Here is a 22,256-nt window from a genome sequence, read left to right as displayed (position 1 = left end):
GATCACCCATGCATAAAAAGGATGTGGAGAAACTGGAAAGGATCCAGAGGCAGTGACAAAGATGATCAAAGGGATGGTATGCAAGCCAGATGAGCAAAGGCCGAAGGAGCTGAGTATGCATAATATGGAAAAGAGGAGATTAAGGGGAGTCATGATAGCAGTCTTTCAATACTTGAAAGGCTGCCATAACAAAGATGGAGAAAAAGTGTTCTCCTTTGCCACAGAGGGTGGGACAAGAAGCAATGAGTTCAAACTACAGCAGAGCAGATTTAGATTAAATCTCAGAAAAAACCTGCTAATTGTGAGAACAGTAGGACAATGGAACACACTGCCCAGGGAGGTTATGGAAGCTCCTTCATCGGAAGTTTTCAAAAGAAGACTGGATAGCCATCTGTCTTGGATAGTTTAAACTCAACAAATCCTGCATCTTGGCAGAGGCTTAGACTAGATGACCCTTTCAGTCCCTTCTAACCCTAAGCTTCTATGACTCTACCGTGAATCCAAGTATGATGAGCAACAGAGGGGAAGGAGAGAGTGTAATATAATACAGATAGGAATCACACATCTCAAAGAACCTCCAGTTACTATAAGATAAGTAACTTACTCTTCTTCAAGTGCTGGTCCCTACATGCATTCCACTCTGGGTGACTGACAAGCAGTACGCAAGTAGGAGGAGGGTGTGAGGATGCAGGCAGTAGAGCTGTTTGAAGAACCACTGTCCCAAAGGACATGTCAGCAGAGGAGTTCTGCACTATAGCATAATGTCTCATGAATGTGCAGATGGAACGTCATGTAGCTGCTTTGAAAATGTCTACTAGAGGTACTTTTTGAAGTGATGCCATTAATGTCGCTTGTGCTCTTGTAAAATCAGCCCTCACTCCATGATGGGGAGGAAGAGATGTGACAGTTGGTAACACAGGCACTGGCTTCCTCTGGGCCCCAGGGGTGCTCAACCCCCTTACTCCGCCCCAGGTCCCACTCTCTTCTCTAGGGCTGCAGCACCCACAGAGTCAGCACCAGTGGTTGGTAGCAGAGTAAGGTACAGGCCAAAATCCATTTGGCAATCATCTGAGAGGATACCTAATTTGATCGAGACTCATTCAGCTACCGCAAAAAACAGGCGGGGTGACTTTCTCATTGGCTTTATCTTTGCAGGTAAAACAGTTGCATGTCAAGGGAATGATGGTTCCTCTCCTCTTCACATGCATGTGATTTGGCGGGAAAAATAGGTAAGTGGATTAACTGGTTCAGGTAAAACTTTGAAACTACTTTGGCCATAAATGTAGGATGTAAACATAATGAGACGTTGTCTTTATGTAACATGGTATGAGGCAGCTCTGCCATCAGTGCATCAAGCTCACCTGCTCTTCTGACTTAGATGATGGCCACAAGCAGTGCAACCTTTATAAACAAGACAGACATGGAACGTGTAGATAGTGGTTTGAAAGCAGGCTTAATGAGTGCCAAAAGAACAAAGTTTGAGTCCATTGAGAAGTAGGTTTCCTTACTGGCAGAAAGGTTCTGATTTGGCCTTTCCAGAACGTGCTAGTCGGTGAGTGAGCGAAAACTGATTATCCATGTGAAGGTGGGTGGTACACACTGATTGCTACCAGCCCTTCTGAGAGAGAGAAGATAATCCAAAATAAGGGGAATATCTGCTGACTCTAGGGATATGAGTTTTTGTTGTGCCTGGGTGGAGAAATGTTTCCACTTGGTTAAGTAGCTTTTCCTGATGTAATCTTTTCTGCTATTAATAAGGATGTTTTGTATGGCTTCAGCACAGGGCTGGCCTTAGGGAAAATGGCACCCTGTGCAAACTTGCATTTTGGCACCCCAGGCCCTTAGAGAAGACAGGAGCTGAAGCATTAACAAAGTCAACTTGTAGGCTTCTTGATGTCTTCAGGCAACAAGAAGCCAGTCATTACAATAGGGGAAGACAGTGAAGTCACCACATCTAATATGGGCTGCTAATACCAGGAAGACCTTGCTAAAGACCCTGCGGCAGTGGTGGGCAACCTATGGCCCACACGTGACCCATCAGGGTAATCTGCTGGCACGCTGCCAGTTTGTTTATATTTGTTCCATTCCTGGCCAATGAGAGCTGTGGGAAGTGGCAGCCAGCATGTCCTTGCAGCCCGCTCTGCTTCCCGCAGCTCCCATTGGCCGGAAACAGCGAACCAAGGCTACTGGGAGCTGCGAGCAGCCATGCAAATGTAAACAAAATGTCTGGCAGCCCGCTAGCAGATTAGCCTGATGGGCCGCATGTGGCCCACCACTACCCTACAGGCAGTTGCAGGGCCAAATGGGAGCACTCTGTATTGAAAATGGTCAGGTCCACCAGGAATCTGAAAAAACATCTGGGAGCAGGGTAAATGTCCATGTGAAAGTACATGTAAACCACATGTTCTTTTCCTGGGATGGGATTATAGATGCCAGAGTGACCATGCAAAATTTCAGCTTGTGAATAAAGCAGTTGAGATGGTGGAGATCAAGGATGGGTCTCCAGCCACCTTTCTGTTTGGGTATTCAAAAGCATGTTAAGTATTGGTACTGAAGATTTCCCACTCTATTGCTCTTTGCAATGGGAAGGATTCTACTTCTTGTTTGAGACTCTCTTTATGAGAATGGCCTCTGAAAAAGGACAGGATGGAGTTTTTGGAGGGGGCAGGGAAATTAGTTCAACAGCAGAGCTGGAATGGATGATGTCTAATATCCACTTGTTCACTGTAATGCACTCCAGCTGTGCAAATAAAAGTGCTAGATGACCTCAAAGGATATATAGGAATGGAATGGTGCATTGTTGGTGAGTTGCAGCTCTCAAATGCCCATCACAATATCTTTTAGGAGGAGGTTGGGATACAAATGATGGTATGGCTTTAGAAGATGCAAGGAAACAGGATTTTTGGAACCCTTTGCCTCTTATGGGATGGCTCGTAAGGTTGCTGATGGTAAAATTGTTGAGTCATTGGCCTAGGCTGGTAGGGTTGCCTGTGGAATTTTCTCTTCACAGCAGGTGTATTGTGATGCTTTTGGGGTTCACCCAGACCAGTAAGAGGTTCTGTCACCACCTGCCCTATAACCTTGGGTGGCTTCTGGCTGTGCAGTTTTGGCTCTGAGCAGCCTGCCCACCTCACAAAAGTCTCACCCCGAGCTTCCACCAGCCCAATTACTCCTTTCAGGGTGACCCAAACAACCCATCTCATTGTGAGTCTCATTCCCAAACTTTCTCCCTGGGGTGTTCAGTCCCTCTTACTGGAGTCTCACACAGGTAATGCCAAGTTTGCTGCCTCCAAAGAATGAGCAGGAGGTGGGGGCTCTATCAGAAGAGGCGGGGCCTTTAAATCCTGAGCCCTTTAAATCTCAATTAAAGGGCCCAGGACTCCAGCTGAGAGCCCCAAACCCTTTAAATCACCGCCGAAGCTACCAGCTGCAGAGGCGGGTGGGAGTTCCGGGGCTCGATGGTGATTTAAAGGGCCCAGGGCTCTGGCCACCATTACCACAGTGGAGCCACGGGCCCTTTAAGTCATCACCAAAGCCCCCAGCTGCTGCCGCTACCCACAGCAGCCAGAGCCCTGGGCCCTTTAAATTGCACTGATCCCCACTGCTGGAGCCCTCAGGGTAGCGTTGGCAGCCGGAGGCTCCAGCAGTGATTTACAGGTCCTGGGGCTCCTGGCCACCACTACGACAGCAGAGCCCCAGACCCTTTAAATCGCTGACGGAGTCCCAGGGACTCCCAGCTGCTGCTGCTACCTCGGGGCTCTGGCAGAGATTTAAAGGGCCCAGGGTTCCGCTGCAGTGGCTAGATAGCAGTGTGGGCTGGACCAGGGATGACCTACAGAAGTCCTAGGGAGGCAAGTGAAGAAATGAGTTTTGGGGAGGTTCTACAGCTATGGCCTTGTGAATATGGACTCATGAATGTTGAAATCTCCCAGGGCAAGAAGCCTGGGGTATTTCGCCACCAACTAGGTATCAGTGAGGTCCTTTCTGAACCATTTAGTCGTTCTTGGTCTTTAAATGAGCCTCAAGTCTGTTAGCTTAGGATCTGTTCCCTATTGCTAGATAAATTAATTCAAATGAACTTGTTTTATATTCAATGCTTTGCCTCCAAGGCATAATAGAACATACAGTGGTACAGAGCAAGGAGCTGTCCCAGTTGGTCAAATCTGAGCAGTAAGAAAACAGTAAAAGTTTGTATCAGAGAGAACTTAGGGATGGAGCCAGTGTGGTTTCGCACAGGCCTGCAAATATCACGACTGCTTGTCCAGTAGCCTTTACTTGCTTACTACACAAAACCAGCTTGCAGCCATTACCATCCCATGGCTTGATTGTTGTTGAGAGAGGATGTATCCTTTTTAGAGAGGAGCTTAATATGTAATTATCCTCATTACAGTTTAGCCAGATAATTGTTATATCTTCAGTGCTTTTCCATGTGGCTATTTACTGAGGATTAGTGAATTAATAAATTAGGCTTGGGAAGCAAGGTGAAATTAGGACTATGATTTAAAAAGAAAAAGGTTAGTAGTTTGTCCATGAGACATCCAAACTCCTCATCCCTCACGTGAGAATTAATGTAATAATATCACATAATGTGCTATCATGCTTCCATATATAAAATAAGGAAATTGTATGGTTCAGTGAGAACAGTAAAGAGCTGGGACCCAGGAAGACCCTTGATTGAAATTTTATCCAAGCATCATAAGATCTCAAGGAAGTCTCTTGCCCTCCTGATTTCTCAGTCAATCCATGTGGAAAACTCTCTCAACATAACACAACAATTATATAAGGAACACCTTTCCTTGCCATTAAAAAAATACAAGTACTAAAGGTGTATATTCACTATCGCATGTGCTCTCTCTCTGTCTTTCTCTGACTGAATAACTAGATGACTGTATGTGCTGGCAACTGTTACAGTACATTACTACAGAATTTACACCAGCTTGATGAAATGCAGCGCAAAATCTTGCTCAATTTTGCACGTTAAGGGCTGGTACACAAATTCATGCAGCCCCAGGGGCAGCAGGCAAGGGAAAATATTGCCATTTTTATGTGTCAAATCTCATAAGAGATTTTAAAAATCACCTCAGTAAATAAGTTCTGCTCTCTGCTGAGAAATCAAAACTTTTTATTGAATTTAGTCACATTCCTGGAAAACGGTTTGGCCTAATCATTTAAAAAATGCAATCTCTGTGCACAGGCAAATGCTATGATGTGGCTCTAGAGACATTAATAGGTGGCTAGAGATTTTTATTTGATTTTATGCTATAAATGACAAAAAGATAACGTATTTAGTATGCTCCAGCCCAGCCTTGCCAGGTACCAAATGCCCAAAGATAGTATGCTCAGCACCTTGTAAGACTGAGCCCTTCATGAAGGTCATTCGACCATAACCAAGCTGTTTATAAGTATTGTTAGCACTTGGAGCTTTGCTGACAAGCTTAATCTTCCCTTAAAAACTAACAAACTTTACCAAGCTGTTTATATGACATTTTTGCTTTGAATCACATAATCACATAAAACTAAAGGCACCAGGCATGGTCCAGGGATTAATGTGAAGAAACTCCCCCTTTATTAAATGACTGTGGAACATTTTAATATTTTTTTCAAAGAGCAGAGAGAAAACAGAACCCCATCAGTGTGGGTGCCTCTCAATAAGATGAATATTGAAATGTATTACCAAAGCCAATGCTGAGGAGCCAAAGATAAGCTGCTCTGGATGTCATGGTAGGGACAGGAATGCGCGGCACCTGCAAAATAAACCTGCTGCTAAATGGCGTAATAACAAGCAGGGTGATTTGTACTATTAAACAGCAGCAGAAGGTCAGAGAGAAAGTGGAACTAGTTCTTTGAAATATATTTTTCTACTGCATATAAAAATGAGAAACGGACAAGGGAGCATTAATATTCTCCTGACAATGCATGGAAAATGTGTCTACTGAGGTGGCTATTGAAAAGGCACAGTGCTGTTTCGGGGAGGCGATTTCGTTGTTGTTAGCCTGAGCTAGCTGATTTTCATTAGTTTTTAAAAGCTCATGTTTTAGTTCAGCTAAATATTAGAAATGTCTAAATAATGGCAGGAGTTCAGGTTGCACACTAGGTCTCGTTTTAAAGACCACCTGCCTATGGCATACTGGCCTATTTTTTTAAATACTTTCTTCATTTCAAATACCTAAATCCAGAGGCCACCTGTTTCCTGCCTTTGCCTTCTTCAGTCTAATAAGTTTTATTGTAAACACAGGTGAGCGAAAGACATTGCTTGATGTTAGGGTGTTTGAGGAATTTCAACAAGCACAAACCAGCTACTTCTGGAGCTTTCCAGTCTCCTCAATTAACTCGATGAGACAAGTAAAATCTTTCCCCCTTGAAGATACTGTTTGTAAAAATTACCATACTGAATTTTGAATTGTGGCCCATCTAGTCCAATAGTTTGTCTTTGGACTTTTAGCACACCCCCAAAACAGATATATGGGCAGATTCTCAGCTTCTGTGAGTGGAGCTACATCAATTAATATCAGCTGTGGAGTTGGCCCAATGTGTTTGGGGAATAAGCCTCTTGTTTGCTTAAGTCTAAGTGAGAGTCAATTACCCATTCTGCTAGCCCAATGACGTCAAGCTTGAAAAAGGCCACCTTTGGACTATTCCTAATCCCACTCACTGGAAGTACAGTTTACAACAATAGGAAGTAAGCAAGTCATTGCAATGAGGGTGCAGGCATTATGTTCAGAAGACTGGCCTGCTGTCAGCAGGCAGGTAGAATAGAAATCTGCTATAAAGCTATCAACTCCTTGGTAGAGGTTTGTGACTATCTAAGGCAGTATTTCCCAAATGGTAGATTGTGGGTCACGGGAAGATTCTGGATAGGTTGCAGGGCCGGTGCGGAGGGTGGATTGGAGAATAAAACCAACCCATAGTGGCAGTTCCTGTCCCATGGGGCTGGACCCTGCTCTGGGCATTGTGACCTTGCAACCATGGTCACACAATCATTCAGCATTGTGACCCCGTGCACCAGGTCACAACACCTGGAACAGGGAGCCAAGCCCAGCCCCGTGGGACAGGAGCTGCTGCTGTGGAATCAGTATGCCACTCCTGCTCCCACCACTCCCACACCAGCCTAGGATAGAGGGTGGTGCTGCAGGTGATCAAAGCTGGAAGAGAAGGATGCGGGCCTGTGACCCTCCCCGCCACCCCTGGCCCCTGGATGGACTGTAAAAAAAACAAAACAAAACAAAAAAAGGACGGTTGGTGGGTTGCTTACTAAAAAGTTTGGAACCACTGATCTAAGGCCTATGTGAAATGTGAATCAGTTTAATTTACTAATTTAGGTTAGTCTAGTGTAATTCATTTGGAGTTCAGTCACTGCTGTGTTTGACAGTAGCAGAGTACAAATACAAGGCCAGACAGCACACATTTTAAAAGGAGGTTTTCTAACTCTGTTCAGAGTGTGAGAATGTCATGAAAGTTAAAACCTTCTAGAGGGGTACAGAATATTTATTAAATCCAACAGAAGTATACAAATATTTTTGAAGAACAAAAGCCAAGAACAGGTCCTGGTTTATTATTCTCTAACATACTGAGTGAAAGTAGAAAGGTGACTTCCTCCTTTATGGAAAAGCAGTGAATTCTCAATGGGATTCAGTTATACTAAAGACACTACATGTTCTTCTCTTCTTTTCCCTCCCTGTGGGAAAGCTTCATTTGGTGAATTTTAATGCTAATGTAAGTAAGGGCACTTTCTGTAACCAGGCACAGTTATACCACAATACATCGCCAAACTGACCTGCAGCACCTGTGCACAGAAATCATGCCCAAATGTGGATTGATTCTCTGTTGTGAACAGACCTCTGCTAAGGTCTACTTTGAGACCCCCAAAGACAGCCTCCTTTGTGAGGTGAGCCGAACCATGTGTGAATCCAGCTCTGCGAAGCTGCAAGGCTAGTAACTCAGAAACCCAGCTAGTCCTTCAAGCAGAGTACATTTTTATGAACATGACAGCCTGTCAGGCTCACTCTTCTATCTTCCCCTATCACATCACTAGTGTTAAAAAGTTACTGATTCATACTATGAAAGCTCACACAGCAGGCACTTATCTCTAAACACGGAAACCTGCATTTTTAAATTCAAGAGAAAAGCAACACCAATCTTTGCAGTTCCTATCAACAGTCTTACGGTGATGTCTTCACGACAATTCTAAACATCCCTACCTTTGAGTTTGTCCTTCTTTCTGTTGCTCCTTGTGAAGCATTGGAAACCATGTGTCATAAATTAACGATTACAAAAAAATGCTTTTAAAAAAATAACTTGTTATATTTATGATGGGGAAAATCTTGCACTGAATATTAAATACTATTCTTAGAGCCTTTTGGTCATCGAGGGAGCAACTGCGTACAGTTAGAAAAGCAAAATACAATTTCATCCCAAAGTGCTACTGGTATTAGAAAATGCGCGATCAGAGGTAAACAATATTTTCTTCAACTCTCGCTCCGTTTTCTGCATCCTGCGAGCTGTGAGACTGCGGGTTCACCAGCAGAACATCAGCAAGTGGCTGGGCCTGGATGCAGCCGGGATTCAGATTGTGCGTTCTTGGACACCGGATCTGGGATGCAGTTAAATCTGTAATACATACAGAGGACATGGTACAATAAACAGCTGATTCAGACTCATAACTTACAGACAAAATTCTTACTTTGTGATTGGCAATTTGTTAAACCACCACTGTGTACGTACAGTAATTGTGCATAAAGAAAAACTGTTACTATAGGAATGCACCCTACAGTGAAGCACAACGTAGTCACAGCCCAGTGAAATCAATGGATATCTTTCCATTGCTTTCCAAGGACTTGGGCTGATGGCATTGTTTTTTAACCATGGTACTAAAGACATAAGCAACTGTATTGATAAAAGAAGTTCTTGTCTATCCTGTAGTTATTTTGTGTGCACTTACGGAATGGCAGAAATACTGTAAGAGAAGGGTTTGAAAGGCAGCATACAGTACATAATACATGTTCTGTTTGCCCTTGTTAGTGACCCCACCCCTTTCGTAAAGGTATTACACTGTCACACAGCACATAATGGGATGTATTTTCAGCCAGGCTGAGACTTTATTTGTGGGTGCATTTGTGTGCTTGCAGATAAATTACATAAGAATGGCCAGACTGGGTCAGACCAATGGTCCTGTCTTCCAATTGTGGCCGCTGCCAGATGCTTCAGAGTGAATAAACAGAAAAGGGCAGATATCAAGTGAGCTATCCCCTGTCGTCCACTCCCAGATGCTAGTAGTCAGAGGTTTAGGGACACGCAGAGCATGGGGTTTTGTCCCTGATCATCTTGGCTAATAGCCATTGATGGACCTCCAGAGGGTGACTGTGCATTGTGTTAAGAAATACTTTTTTGTTTTAAAGAAGTTTGTTTTAAACTCATCTCAATTGATTAGACTCTTCCTGTTGGTATGCATCCTTCCACCTTTTCATGTTCTCTGTATGTATAAATATCTCCTGTCTGTGTGTTCCATTCTATGCATCCGAAGAAGTGAGCTGTAGCTCACGAAAGCTCATGCTGAAATAAATTTGTTAGTCTCTAAGGTGCCACAAGTACTCTCTTTCTTTTTGCGGATACAAACTAACACGGCTGCTACTCTGAAACCTGTTTTAAACCTGTTGCCTATTAATTTCATTGGGCGAACCCTGTTTCTTGTGTTATGTGAAAGGGTAAATAACACTTTCCTATTCACTTTCTCCGCACCAGTCATGATTTTATAACCTCTATCATATTCCCCTTTCACCCATCATCTCTTTTGCAAGCTGAACAGTCCCAGTCTTTTTTTTTTATCACTCCTCATATGGAAGCTGTTCCATACCCTTAATCATTTTTGTTGCCTTTTTCTGTATTTTTTTTCCAATTCTAATATCTCTTTTTTGAGGTGGAGTGACCAGAACTGCATGCAGTATTTGAGGTATGAGCATACCATGGATTTATATAATGGCATTATGATAGTTTCTGTCTTATCTATACCTTTCCTAATGGTTCCTAATATTCTGTTAGCTTTTTTGACTGCCACTGCACACTGAGGGGATGTTTTCAGAGAACTATCGATGATGACGCCAAGATCTCTTTCTTTAGTGGTAGCAGCTAATTTACACCCCATCATTTTCTATGTATAGTTGGAATGTTTTCCAATGTGCAATACTTTGCATTTATCAACACTGAATTTCATCTGCCATTTTGCTGCCCAGTCATCCAGTTTTGTGAGATCTGTTTGTAACTCTTCACAGTCTGCTTTGGACTTAACTATCCTGAGTAATTTTGCATTGTCCACAAACGTTGCCACCTCACTGTTTACCCCTTTTTCCAGCTCATTTATGAATATGTTGAATAGCACTGATCCCAGTACAGATCCTTAGGGGACCCCGCTGTTTACCTCTCACCATTGTGAAAACTGACCATTTATTCCTATCCTTTGTTTCCTGCATGTTAACCAGTTATTGACCCATGAGAGGACTTTTCCTCTTAGCCGACGACTCCTTACTTTGCTTAAGAGCCTTTGGTGAGGGATCTTGTCCAAGCACTGAAACTCTAATCGTGGGAGCAAATCTTAGCAGTTAAAAGTATCTGATTTGTACTTGCAAACTGCAGTTAGATATATAGCGAGGCTTGGAAGGATTAGATGTAATCAGTAAATGTTGGTAAACATCAATTACACGTACACACAAATGGACAAAAATAGTTCTATTGAAAATGTACACAAAGACAAATTTAAGAAAAACACTGCTTGAGAACTTATTAGAATTTGATTTAAGGATATTTACTTTGTATATTTTCACGTGATCTTGACAATTTGTGTTTTAATAGTTATAAAACTTTTTGTATCTCAACATAATTGTCTGACCCTCCCCATAATTTCCCACAACTGTGAAAATTTAAATCAGTATAAGTCTAAGAAAACAGTGATATTCATCAAAATTATTAAAAAATAAACAAACATTCTGCCAAGTCTAGTTATAACTATTTCGATTTCACAGTTCAGCCACGGACTTCCAGTGTGATATAAGACAAGTCAATCTACCTTGTGTCTCTGTTCTGTGTGTGTAAAATGAAGTCCAAGTATACTACATTGTGCAGTGGGCTCGGATTAATTTGAGAGGCTTACTGGTTTAACAATGACATCTACATATTTCAGCAAAGTGATTCTGCAGTTCACATCTTCAGTGTAACTGCCTGTGATGCAAAGACACTTCAATCCACGTTTACTTTCTAAACCAATTGTTACAATAGTGATACTGTGTTTTAAATGTGTCATTGTGATGGATAAGATACTTGGTTAAACTAAACTTTCTAGATTAACTCATGTTCTTCTATTTTGCTAAATAGCATAGCAGTACAATGATACATCTTCCAAAGGAAACTACATCCTCTGAGATGCACCCTTCATCACAAGGAGAAGGCATCATTGCACAGAGGACTCAGCTCAGGGTATTGGCATAAGCAAGTCTTGAGTCCTGATCCTGGCTGTGCCAGTGACTTTAATTGTTACTCTGGACTAGTTGCTTCCCTCGCTTCCTCAATTAACTCCATCTGGAAAACTGAGAACACATTTTGAATCTCTGATCACAAATGGTTCAGTTTGTACAATGAGAGGCAAGCATTAAAATTTACAGCAGATGGAAACAGTTCTGACCAGGGCTGGCTCTAGCAATTTCGCTGCCCCAAGCATGGTGGCATGCCACGAGGGGCGCTCTGCCACTCGCCGGTCCCGCGGCTCCGGTGGACCTCCCGCAGGTGTTTCTGGGGATGGTCAGCTGGTCCTGCGGCTCTGGTGGACCTGCCGCAGGCGTTTCTGTGGAGGGTCCGATGGTCCCGCGGCTCCGGTGGACCTGCCGCAGGTGTGTCTGTGGGAGGTCCACCGGAGCCGCGGGACCAGCGGACCGTCCGCAGGCACACCTGCGGCAGCTCCACCGGAGCCGCCTGCCGCCCTCCCAGCAATCGGCAGAGGGCCCTCTGTGACGTGCCGCCCCAAGCACGCGCTTGGCGCACTGTGGCCTAGAGCTGGCCCTGCTTCTGACTCCATCACTATTGAAAGAAATTATTTATGGAATTCTGCTCATGGACTCAGACTTTAAGGCAAGGAGGGACCATCGCAATCATCTAGTCTGACCTCCAGCACATTGCAGGCCACAGAACCTCAGCCACCCATTCCTGTAATAGACCCCTAACCTCTGAGTTACTGAAGTCCTCAAATCATGGTTTAAAGACTTCAAGTTCAGAGAATTCACTATGTACACTAGTTTAAACCTGCAAGTGACCCCATGCTGCAGAGGAGGGTGACCTCTGTGATGTTACAATGCTATGCCAAAGGCCCACAGTTTGTGGTCTAAAGCGTGAGGCAGGGGGAGAGGGAACATGAGAACTGTGAAGGACCAAGTAGATTAAGCCAAAGTTAGGAGTAGCCAGTGCTTTATTATGGAATTCTTTAAAAATAGCTCTTTCAAAGTTCAGGGAAGCATGAGTCTCAAATAGGGGAAGTTTCAGCCACTATGAGGGTGACAAGTATTTTTTGGCCTATAATTGCTCTGTGTAAGCTGATAGATGAGGAAAGTGCCATTCTTGGCTGCCATTTGGATAGGCCGGAACACAGGCCCTGCCTAATAAAAGCACAATGTGTCCCAAAGATGACATAATCAGTCTAGGATTGGAGAGGGTGCCTGCTGTCTCAATGCTTTAGTGCCATGAGACCTTTCCAGAGAGCAGCTGGTACCACAATAGGCATCAGTATGCCATGATGACAGCAATTGCTCGGGGAAGAATGAAGGAACTACTCCAGAACAGCAAATAAGTATCTCAGGTGTAGGAACAGTTGAACAAATGGGCCCTGCTGTACGTTTACAATTATGCCACCCTGCTCTCTTGTTATGCATAGTAGTGACAGCTGAAAAGAACAGTGCTTTCTGAGGCTCTTCATACAAAGTATCCACACTGGGACAGAGTTCCTTTACAAAAAGGAACAAACTGTAATAGTCAAGTGCTACAGTGGATACTGCTAGAAATAAATAGTCAAGTATTATTCTCTAGTATTGATATGCATTGGAGGTAAGAAGCTGCTGCAGATTATGGGTAAAGGTACAGGACAGCTATCTGTGTGAGCTTCTTTTGGTGGGTACCATCTTACTCCCCTGCCTAGACCAGACACAAAATCAGTTTCATAATCTTCCTTGTGTGTGTCTGTTACATTTAGGATTAAGCAATACATTTTTTGCTGATTTTCCACTCCCTACCCCCAACTTTTGAAGCAAATTTCCAAATTTTAGGTGACCGCTCGACCACGGTCACTGAGGCTTAGCTCCAACACAGACCTCTTTTGCAGAACATGGTTTAAACCAGAGCACTTCTTGTGAGGTACTGAGCACCATCAGCTCCCACTGATTTTTACTCAGCCCCTCACAAGATGTGATAAGCACCTGGCTGCACCAGCCTCTTCATGATTCAATTATTTCTCACTGACATCATTAATACTATTGCATATAACCATGTTGTGCTGATCAGGATGTTACTTCCCCAGTGACTCTAACCCTGGCAAAAGCAGATGTTGTTGGAAAGGTAGGAGACGTGGCAGCCAACCTGAACTGAGGGCCAGATTCTCGGTCCCAGTTTCAGCAGCATGAAACAAATGGAAAGTTGCCCTGGAGGAGCAGCTGAGGGTTCCTCCTGACAAAGGGGAGCCCCCAGGCAGATTAGTCCCAGTACTGGCCTCAAAACATCCTGTAGCTTCTCAGATATTAAACAAAATATATCATTACAATCTAACTGTTTAACTAACTCTTATTTAGACACATAAGGTCAAATCTTCAGCTGTGCCATGTTTCTTCTAGGCAGGGCTAAGGAGAGCAGGGGAGAGTGCTGGGTTGGTCAGACTCTACTCCAGCTACCCTACCCCAGAGGGCACGTCGAAGGCAGAAAAGGGTAGGAACTGGGTGACTTTGAGTAGCCCTAGACTGCTGTATGCTACTCTGCAGGCTGCTTCAGCCCAGGCCAGACCAGTATAAGTGCAGTGGGAAAATGGCTTCAAACCACCCTTCTCTCTCAGCTGAGGATCTGGCCCTGTATGTTGAAATTAGAGTTACTGAAACCATTCAATGATAATTTATGTCAAAAGGAGCCGGAGGCTGTTCCAATAGCTGGTGAGCTCTAAAGTCCACAAGCAATTGAGACACAGAAACACATAGGCAGTTTCAGTATTAAAAATGAATCAAATTCTGTTTAAATGTAAATGAGAGCAGATATTAGCCAGCTGGCTAAAGTGCATGTAAATGAACTGTGCAAGGAACATTTTACTCATAAGGATATAGTTTCTGTACAGCCAAACTGGAACGACAGAGGGCAAGTATAAGCAGGTTCCACTCCCATGGAAGTCTGAGCCAAAAGCTGACATCATATAAAATGTGGTTTAATTTAGGTGTAAAGTGATCAGAAAATGGGTGCAAATGACAAAGCAATGGAATGTGCACCAATCGAGGATGCAGCACATGTGCAAAACTAACATAACCGACACCTCAAGGGACCGGCATAGTGATGCAGCAGGGAAAATGACTAACAGGACGGTGTAAGACAAACCGACTCCCCACCTTCAGTCCAATGTCATGCTGTATTGATTAAATACCACAAATGGTGTCCCTTGACCACCACTCTGCCCTGGAAACAGTGCTCTTCAGGTCAGTCTCAGGTGCTCAAACACCATAATGAGCAGACAGGAAGGACAGACAGACAGGGTGTCAGGGAATTAGGGAGCAATCCTACCACAAAACATGTGTATATAACAGAAAATCCCCTACAGCTCCCTCCTGCTCTGACCCAGATTCCTTCTCTCCTCTCAGGCCCCCTTAGGGTCCATATGCAGTGGCTTCCCCATGGAGTAGGCGTAGAATTCCTTTGCCCCAATCCACCAATCTCGACTGTTGTCATGTTCTGTGCAGAACCAGTTTAACACACTGAATGGGATTACTGTGATGTTTACAGCCACCCAGTGTACATTTCAGCTACTTTTTGCATCAAATACTTTTTAAAAACCAGTAACTCCTCCATTTTTTCCTTTACAACTAAACAACTTCTGTACCACACGCCTGGTTTTAGCCCACATTCATCTGGACTGACAGCTGACATGTCAAGTTCAGCCCAAAGCTATTTGAAATGGCAGAGGTACTGTATTTAACCCCGAAAGTAGCATTCCTACATAATGGAAAGCATTGGCAGAAGCCTAAAGTATTGATTGAGCCTGGGACTTTCAAAGGCAGGAGTTAGGCATCCACCAGCCACTGAAATTCAATGGGAATTGAGTGCCTAAGTCCCTTAGGCTCCTTTGAAAATTCCAGCCTACATTGCTACTGCACCTGTCTGTATTTCTGCCCACCACCATACTATCTGAGTGCCTTGCATATGAAATCAATAGCCAATAGCCAAGTCTCTAGTGGGATTCATGAAGTTTCTGGCTCTTCTCCCTTTTTGGGGTGCAGACTCTACTTGAGGAATGTTTGGATTTTTATTACATGCAAAGTATTTTACCAGTATTAAATCGATTTTATATGTTAGGAGTTCGGTTGTGGCTGTGAACAACCAGCCATAGGAGAGGACAGGATAAAGTATGTTACCCCATTGGGGTAACAGGAGGCAATGAAATGAAAGCTGGAATGCAGGGGGAGCACTGCCACTGTGCCACTCTTTGAAAGAATATGGAAGTACCCCCTACCTGTGTGTAGCCATTTCTGCTGCCTGAGGGGCGGATTGGTGCCATGGCTCCTCTCCTTCCCCTTTTGGAGTTACTGGGTGCCAACGCAAGTGCTAGATGCAGAGTCTCTGCACTCAGGCAAATGCCTCTGGCCCCCACCCTGCCCAGAAGGAGGAAGGCTTCTTGCATCCAACTCCCCCTCTCCACGGAGGGCTGGGCACCAGCAGGCCTTTGGTCTCAGAGGGTCTGGCATTACTTCAACTATCCCTCCATGAAAGGCTTCACACTGGAAACTGGAAGTGTTATGAACCTCTCTCACACACCCAGAAAAATTCTGACCCTCATACCACTGAGGAAAGAGGAGCCTAATCCATTTCTTAACCAGCTGAATAAGACTGAAAATTGACGGAGGAATTTTAATGCTGCCCTTTACTTTTAACCAGTCCTACAGAAGAGAAAGCAGCTGCTACATTTCTAAGGCAAACAAGCATCCTCCTGCTTGAGATATCTTTTCACAAAAAGCAGATGAGCAATTAGATCAAAACAGACCGAGGATTAATTAGCTCTGTCAGTCTTTTGAATATTTTGTTGTTAGTAGATTTAAAACAAAGGAATCTGAGTTCTGGTTCTATGACATTAAAGGTCTGTGACAGAATAATCTTTTTTTCTGTCTCTGCCTTCAATTGTTGATCACGGTAAAATTATTGGAATGTCACAGGGCTATATATGCCTATTATCTGTGCAATTATTAATTCAAACAAAGCAGAATGGATTTTGTTTTAGCCTCTCAATTGTTTAGAAAGGCTCAGTTAAGAGCCTTTGGACCAAGTCCATGGCTAGCTTAAATGGGTGCAACTCCATGTTGATGACCTATGGAGTGGGATCATTAAAAACAGTTTTGCAAAGATTCTCAGATACCGTTGTTGTCAACCAGGTTCAAATCTTGGGCCTTCAGCATCAGATACACAGGTCTCTTCGCCACTTGAGCTGAAGGCTATTATTCTATTAGGTAGATGTGTCAACAATTGTGCTGGCTTTAAAAAGTGCACAGCTTTTAAAACACGTTCTTTCTACAGTATTTCCATTGGACACTAACAGCGGAGATTTAAAAACAGGTTTTACTTGAAATCACACCCTTCTACACATTAAATGCCTATAGTCTCACCTCAGTGTGGAGCACTGCCTATGAGCTGTCAGATATTGCTTAATATTGATTTAATTAGGTGTGAATTCTCTACTAAATTGTCTATGTGGTAAGCTTTGAACCCTTAGATGGTTAATCACACACACACACGTGGTCCAATGGATAGTCTGTGAACAATGAACATATTTTATTGACCTACTTCTTTTCCAGCTCATTAAACACAGCTGCACCCAAATGATCAAGAGAAAATAATCATAAAACCTTAGAACACTTTTTTATACAAAAGAATCACAAAGAATGTTACCAGCTGTATGTATAGGGATCATTTCACCCATCACAGTAGTCAACCTGTGCCAGCACACTACACAAACATCAGCTTTAGAAAGAAAGTAAAGAATATTTTATCCAACAGATAAAACTGGGGAAACACAGGTAGATACCACACGTAATGTAAACACTGGAGCTGGAACTTAGCCAGGATACTGAAGTTCAAACAAATTACAGTAGGTAGCTAAAGCTTCAGATTGAGCTGTCACTGGAGTAACAGAAATTCCGTAACAAACCACACCTTAAGACAGTGCTCCCCATACTTTTGAAAGCTGTATCCCCTTCAGGAAAAAACAAACCAATCGCATCTGCCCCCCACAACACTGCCACGTACTGTTAAAAGCCTACACTTCTTCATTTACACATCTTCTGCCGCCTCAGCTAACCCTTTGCACTCCGTGATGGGTACAATGCTACTGTCGATGATCATAGTAAATCTCTCTCTCCTTTCCTACATATGTTAATGTACAGCTAAATCATTAACAATGCAGACATTTAAAGTATGATCATTGACACCTGAATTAGTATCTGTTGGAATGAAAGGGTCAATTCATCCCTCAAAACTATTGTTTCAGGCTCTCTGCAAACTCAGGCAGACATCAATGCATTGATTAAACTGATATTTTGTAGGCTTTTCTGCACTCATAAAAGACAGACACTTATTTAAAAATGAAAGCTGAGGTCCTAAAGAACTATAGCCACCGTCCCCACCTCCAAAGTCGTCCTTCAACATGCTGCTCAAGGGCCATGCCCCACCCTTTGACTAATACTGCCCTAATATAATACTAGGTCACAGATTCATTACCCATACAGAAGGAAGAGTGCCTTCTACAAAGGTACTATGCACACTTTTTACTTGGTGATTTCCTAAGCACTGACCAAGTTCAACCTTTTGCCTTATGAAAGCTAACAAGACCAAAACTCAAGGTGATGTGAGTACAAAAGGCCTGAAAACAATGTGAAGAGCCATTTCAGTAGCTAAAATAATGCCAAGTGCTTGTTTTAAATTCATTACATACTTATCTTACCCTTTAATGGAAAAAGCTGCTGATTACTGTAGGAAAATCATGGGCATCACTAAAAGTGGAAGCATGTGATCAAAGCCTCTTATCTGATGGTCAGAGTGAAAAAATGTTCATGCTCCACTGATATCAACAAACAAGGAAATGTTCCCTTTTTCTGGTCTGTGAGGGATCTCCTGACAGTCATCTGAATGTGGCCATTGCTGACTTTGCTTTGTCTTCTAATCCGCACTGGCAGGAAACATGCTGTGATGATTCCGCCTCCTGTGATCATTTACAAAAAATACTGCAAAAACTAAACCTTGGCATGTAATTTGTGTCACCTGCATCTCAGACACAGGAAGTTTAGGAGTGTGATTAAATACATTGAAATGGGCTCTTTTTAGACTGTTTGATAAACACACTGTGAATAAGTAACTGCTCTTGAAACAGTTTGCGTAAAACCAAAGGGAATATTTTACATCAAGGCTAGCAAAAACACTTGCCAAATAAACTTGTGGCTTTCTCTCAACTCCTTTCAGGGAAGTGCTTCTCTTGAGCAAAAGGGACACCCTCAGACATTACTCTTCCTCCCTCCTTGACCTTCATTTTCCCCACTTGCCTCTTTTATCCATAACCCTGGCCTTACCCTTGAGTCTGAATTCATCAGCACTTCCTTCATCTCCCTTAACTATAAATCTATCACCATATCCTGCAGCAGTGCCCATGTACGATGCTGCTCTGATTTAACTTCTGCTGTAATCTGCAATTGTAATGTCACGTTCCCTTGCTTTACAAGCTACTGCTAGACCCTTCTTTATGACCTTCCCAAATGCTAGCTCTCCAGACACCATCAGGTGACACTGCAGGCCACCTCCTCCCAGAATGTAAAAAGTGGTACCATATCAGTCACATTCTCAAACTACAGCAATGTCTCTCCAGTTATTTCTGGAGGCAGTCCAAAATTGCCTTCCATATTTTTATGCTTTTATGGAAATGCTGCAGCATATATTAAGACCAATTTCTCGCCTTGTCTGCTATGTATTATTGAATTCTGGAAATACATTCTTTACAGTTACTCTTTAAAGTGGGGTTGGGTTGTTTTTTTGGAAGAAAAACTCTAAGCAAAATAAAATTGCACTGTAGAGTAGAACCTCACTTATTCTCATTAGCATTCACATTTGGAGGATCTGGCTGTGGAACAAACTTCCAGAGGAGATTAGATGAATCCAGTCTGGCCAACCTTTAGGTATGTCTACACTGGAGTTGGGAGGTGTAATTTCCAGCTCAAGCAAACATACCTGTGCTAGCTCTGATCCCACTACCACACTAAAAATAGCAGTCTAGCCACAGTGATAGGAGTATTTGGCTGGCCACCTGAGTACTCACTTGGATGGAACTGTACTCAGGTGGCTAGTATGGGTATGTTTACTTGAACTGGAAATTACACCTTCTAGCTCAAAGGTAGCCATACCTTTAGAAAATTCTACAAAACCTTCTGATTTGCTAAAGTTTTTCTACCATAAACAGAACACTGACATCATCAACCTCCCCTTGTCACTCACTACCACACCAAAACACCCTACCCAAAGAAGAGCTTTCTATAACCAGATAAGGAAGGCAAGCCAGAGAATCCATAAAGTTTACTAAAAATTTCACTATGGCCAATATATTTTATGTGGAAAGCACTCAGATACTATGGTGATAGGTGGCAGTACAAGACAGACAAACAGACAATCTGCCCCAGATTTCTTAGCAAATATTAAGCAGATACTGTTGTGAGGTCTCATGTTACTAAGACTCCATTATTTTTCTATAATTTGCTACAAGGCATTTCCTGGAATATTATAAAGTACTGTCATAAATAATTAAAGCTAGATTGCATTTTTCAGAATAAGCAAGCCAGGTACATTTTGTGATTCAGTAGCCATGACTTTTATTGGGGGTACTTACATCCTCACTATTTTGCAAAATTTGATTATCTTCAAAGGGCTACTCTGGGCCATTAGAGTGCATTATTTATTCATATTGGTGCATTGCATCTATCCAGGCTCTAAGTGCGTTACAAAATTTATATGAAAGTTTTAATAATGTATTAAAACAAGGTACCCTACCAAGCCTACACCCATAGATCATACTGAATAAGAGAAACACAGCCTCCCCATCAGCTCTTCTTAACCTCAAACAGCAATCAGTAAAGTTCTATTGTATCGTGGCTCCCTTTCTTGAGAGACCACCTCTCTCCCCGGGACACAGCATCACATGTGAGATCAGCAGACCCTCTCAAGTTTGAGCTCTTTCAACATGAAAAAGAGGGAGCTGAGGACTGAGTGGGTGGGGATCCTCCATGTTGGAATTTGCTCCCCTGTCCCACTTTACTTCTCCAAATCCAAGATCTGCTAATCTTCTGGGCATGCTACAAAGCCTGTCCTTCTGGTCTCTTCTCCAAGGATGCTGTGTCCTTTATTTACTTTGGGGTTTCTAATTTATGGGCTGGACACATACAACTGTATTTCAGAAATCTGAATGAATAAATGTAAATAAGTACATAGCCATTGTTACAGTTAGACTACGGGGATAGAGTCATTTTAATGAATTGAAAACTTGCATGTTGTCTCCATTCGATTTATGCTGTTGGAAGGACCACATATACCTTATCTGCCCCCGGCCCCCAAAAAACAAGTCTATATGTAAAGGTTGGTGGTGGCCTTTATTTTTTATTCCTACATAGCCAAATCCTCTAATTCTCCTTATTCTAGCAGTCCCATTGATATCAAAGCCCATTCCACCAAAATCAATGGGACTACACGTGAGTAAAATGAGAAAGGTTTGGCCATTATCCTGTTTCTGTGTGAGAAATTGGCATAGAATTGTAGAATATCAGGGTTGGAAGGGACCTGAGGAGGTCATCTAGTCAACCCCCCTGCTCAAAGCAGGAGCAATCCCCAGACAGATTTTTACCCCAGTTCCCTAAATGGCCCTCTCAAGGATTGAACTCACAAGCCTGGGTTTAGCAGGCCAATGCTCAAACCACTGAGCTACCCCTCCCAGCCAGGTGCCCACATATGTAAAATATATAAAATGCCAGTGGTATGTCCGAAGGAAGGGGATGACTAATCTGAATACTGCACTTCCACAGAAGTATGATGCTATTTTAGACTTATCTCCTAATTAACAAAACCCTCAAACAGGGACATTGGAAATTGGAAAGAGTACAATTATACAAGAAATTCTCTATTTAAATTAGCCAACGTTATAAAAATGACACTTAGTTAACTGTCTTAATTATAAGGCTATGTAATACCACTTCATCCACTGTGGTGCAAAGACTAGATAAGATATTTTCACTGACAGAATTAGTAACAGAAGTATGAGACCCTACAACTACAGAGACCAAAAGCAAGTGTTGGTTGAAATATGCTAATTGCAGATGACATATAATGACATATTTTTCACTTTGGTATCACACTGCCGTGTGATTTAATCCCTTTGCCATCTGCTTTAAACAAATGGTGATGTTATTCCCAAGAGGAAAACATACTTCCTTTATGATTCACTTCCACCAAGCATCCCACAAACGTTGCTTCATTAAAGTTGAACACAAAACTGTGTGTTCTGTGGCATGAGACAAGAATAAAATTTGTTGCCAATTACAAATTGAAGACAATTCTATTCTGCCTGTGAGGTTATCTGCCAGCATTAATGTATCTGTGCGATATTAGTGCTAGAACTGATGGAATTACCTTGTCTTACAAATATCTATATTTGTTCAATTAGTTGAATTACAACTATGCTTTGAGCAATGGGTACCTTAGATGCAGTCACCCATACTTAGGGTTCTAGCAATGTATCTGGAACAAAAGACACAAACTACTCATCTTAGAATTAATTGAATGCTGTCAACTTGGCATCTAGTCAATTTCAAAAACCATGTTAAGAGTAGTTTCAGATACCACACCTGTCCATGAGTCTCCTTGTCAATTTTGTGGCTTTGCAATCACATGTTCCTCTATTTGAAAAAGTTTTTCTCCCCCTTATTCCTGGGTGAAAGGCCTATAAAAGCAATGGAGGAATAGAG

The 22,256-nt window shown here is 42.7% G+C and overlaps 1 protein-coding gene across 5 annotated transcripts in view; it reads right to left on the bottom strand.

Moving 5' to 3' along the window:
• Positions 1 to 7,491: 7,491 nt before the first annotated feature.
• ARHGEF28 (Rho guanine nucleotide exchange factor 28) overlaps positions 7,492 to 22,256 on the bottom strand; it is a 212,958-nt gene continuing 198,193 nt past the window's right edge. For 2 of the 5 annotated variants that reach the window (XM_030567383.1, XM_030567385.1), the window contains one exon: positions 7,492 to 8,607. In XM_030567383.1, coding sequence (XP_030423243.1) covers positions 8,444 to 8,607 — 164 coding nt within the window. In that variant the 3' untranslated portion in view covers positions 7,492 to 8,443. The remainder of the gene's footprint in view (positions 8,608 to 22,256) is intronic. The other 3 variants (XM_030567387.1, XM_030567384.1, XM_030567386.1) reach the window with 3 other exon arrangements.

The sequence above is a fragment of the Gopherus evgoodei genome, chromosome 6, assembly GCF_007399415.2.
Source record: "Gopherus evgoodei ecotype Sinaloan lineage chromosome 6, rGopEvg1_v1.p, whole genome shotgun sequence".
NCBI classification, from domain to species: Eukaryota; Metazoa; Chordata; order Testudines; family Testudinidae; genus Gopherus; species Gopherus evgoodei.
The sequence above is the reverse complement of the archived record's forward strand: the minus strand, read 5'-3'. Positions and strand labels throughout refer to the sequence as shown.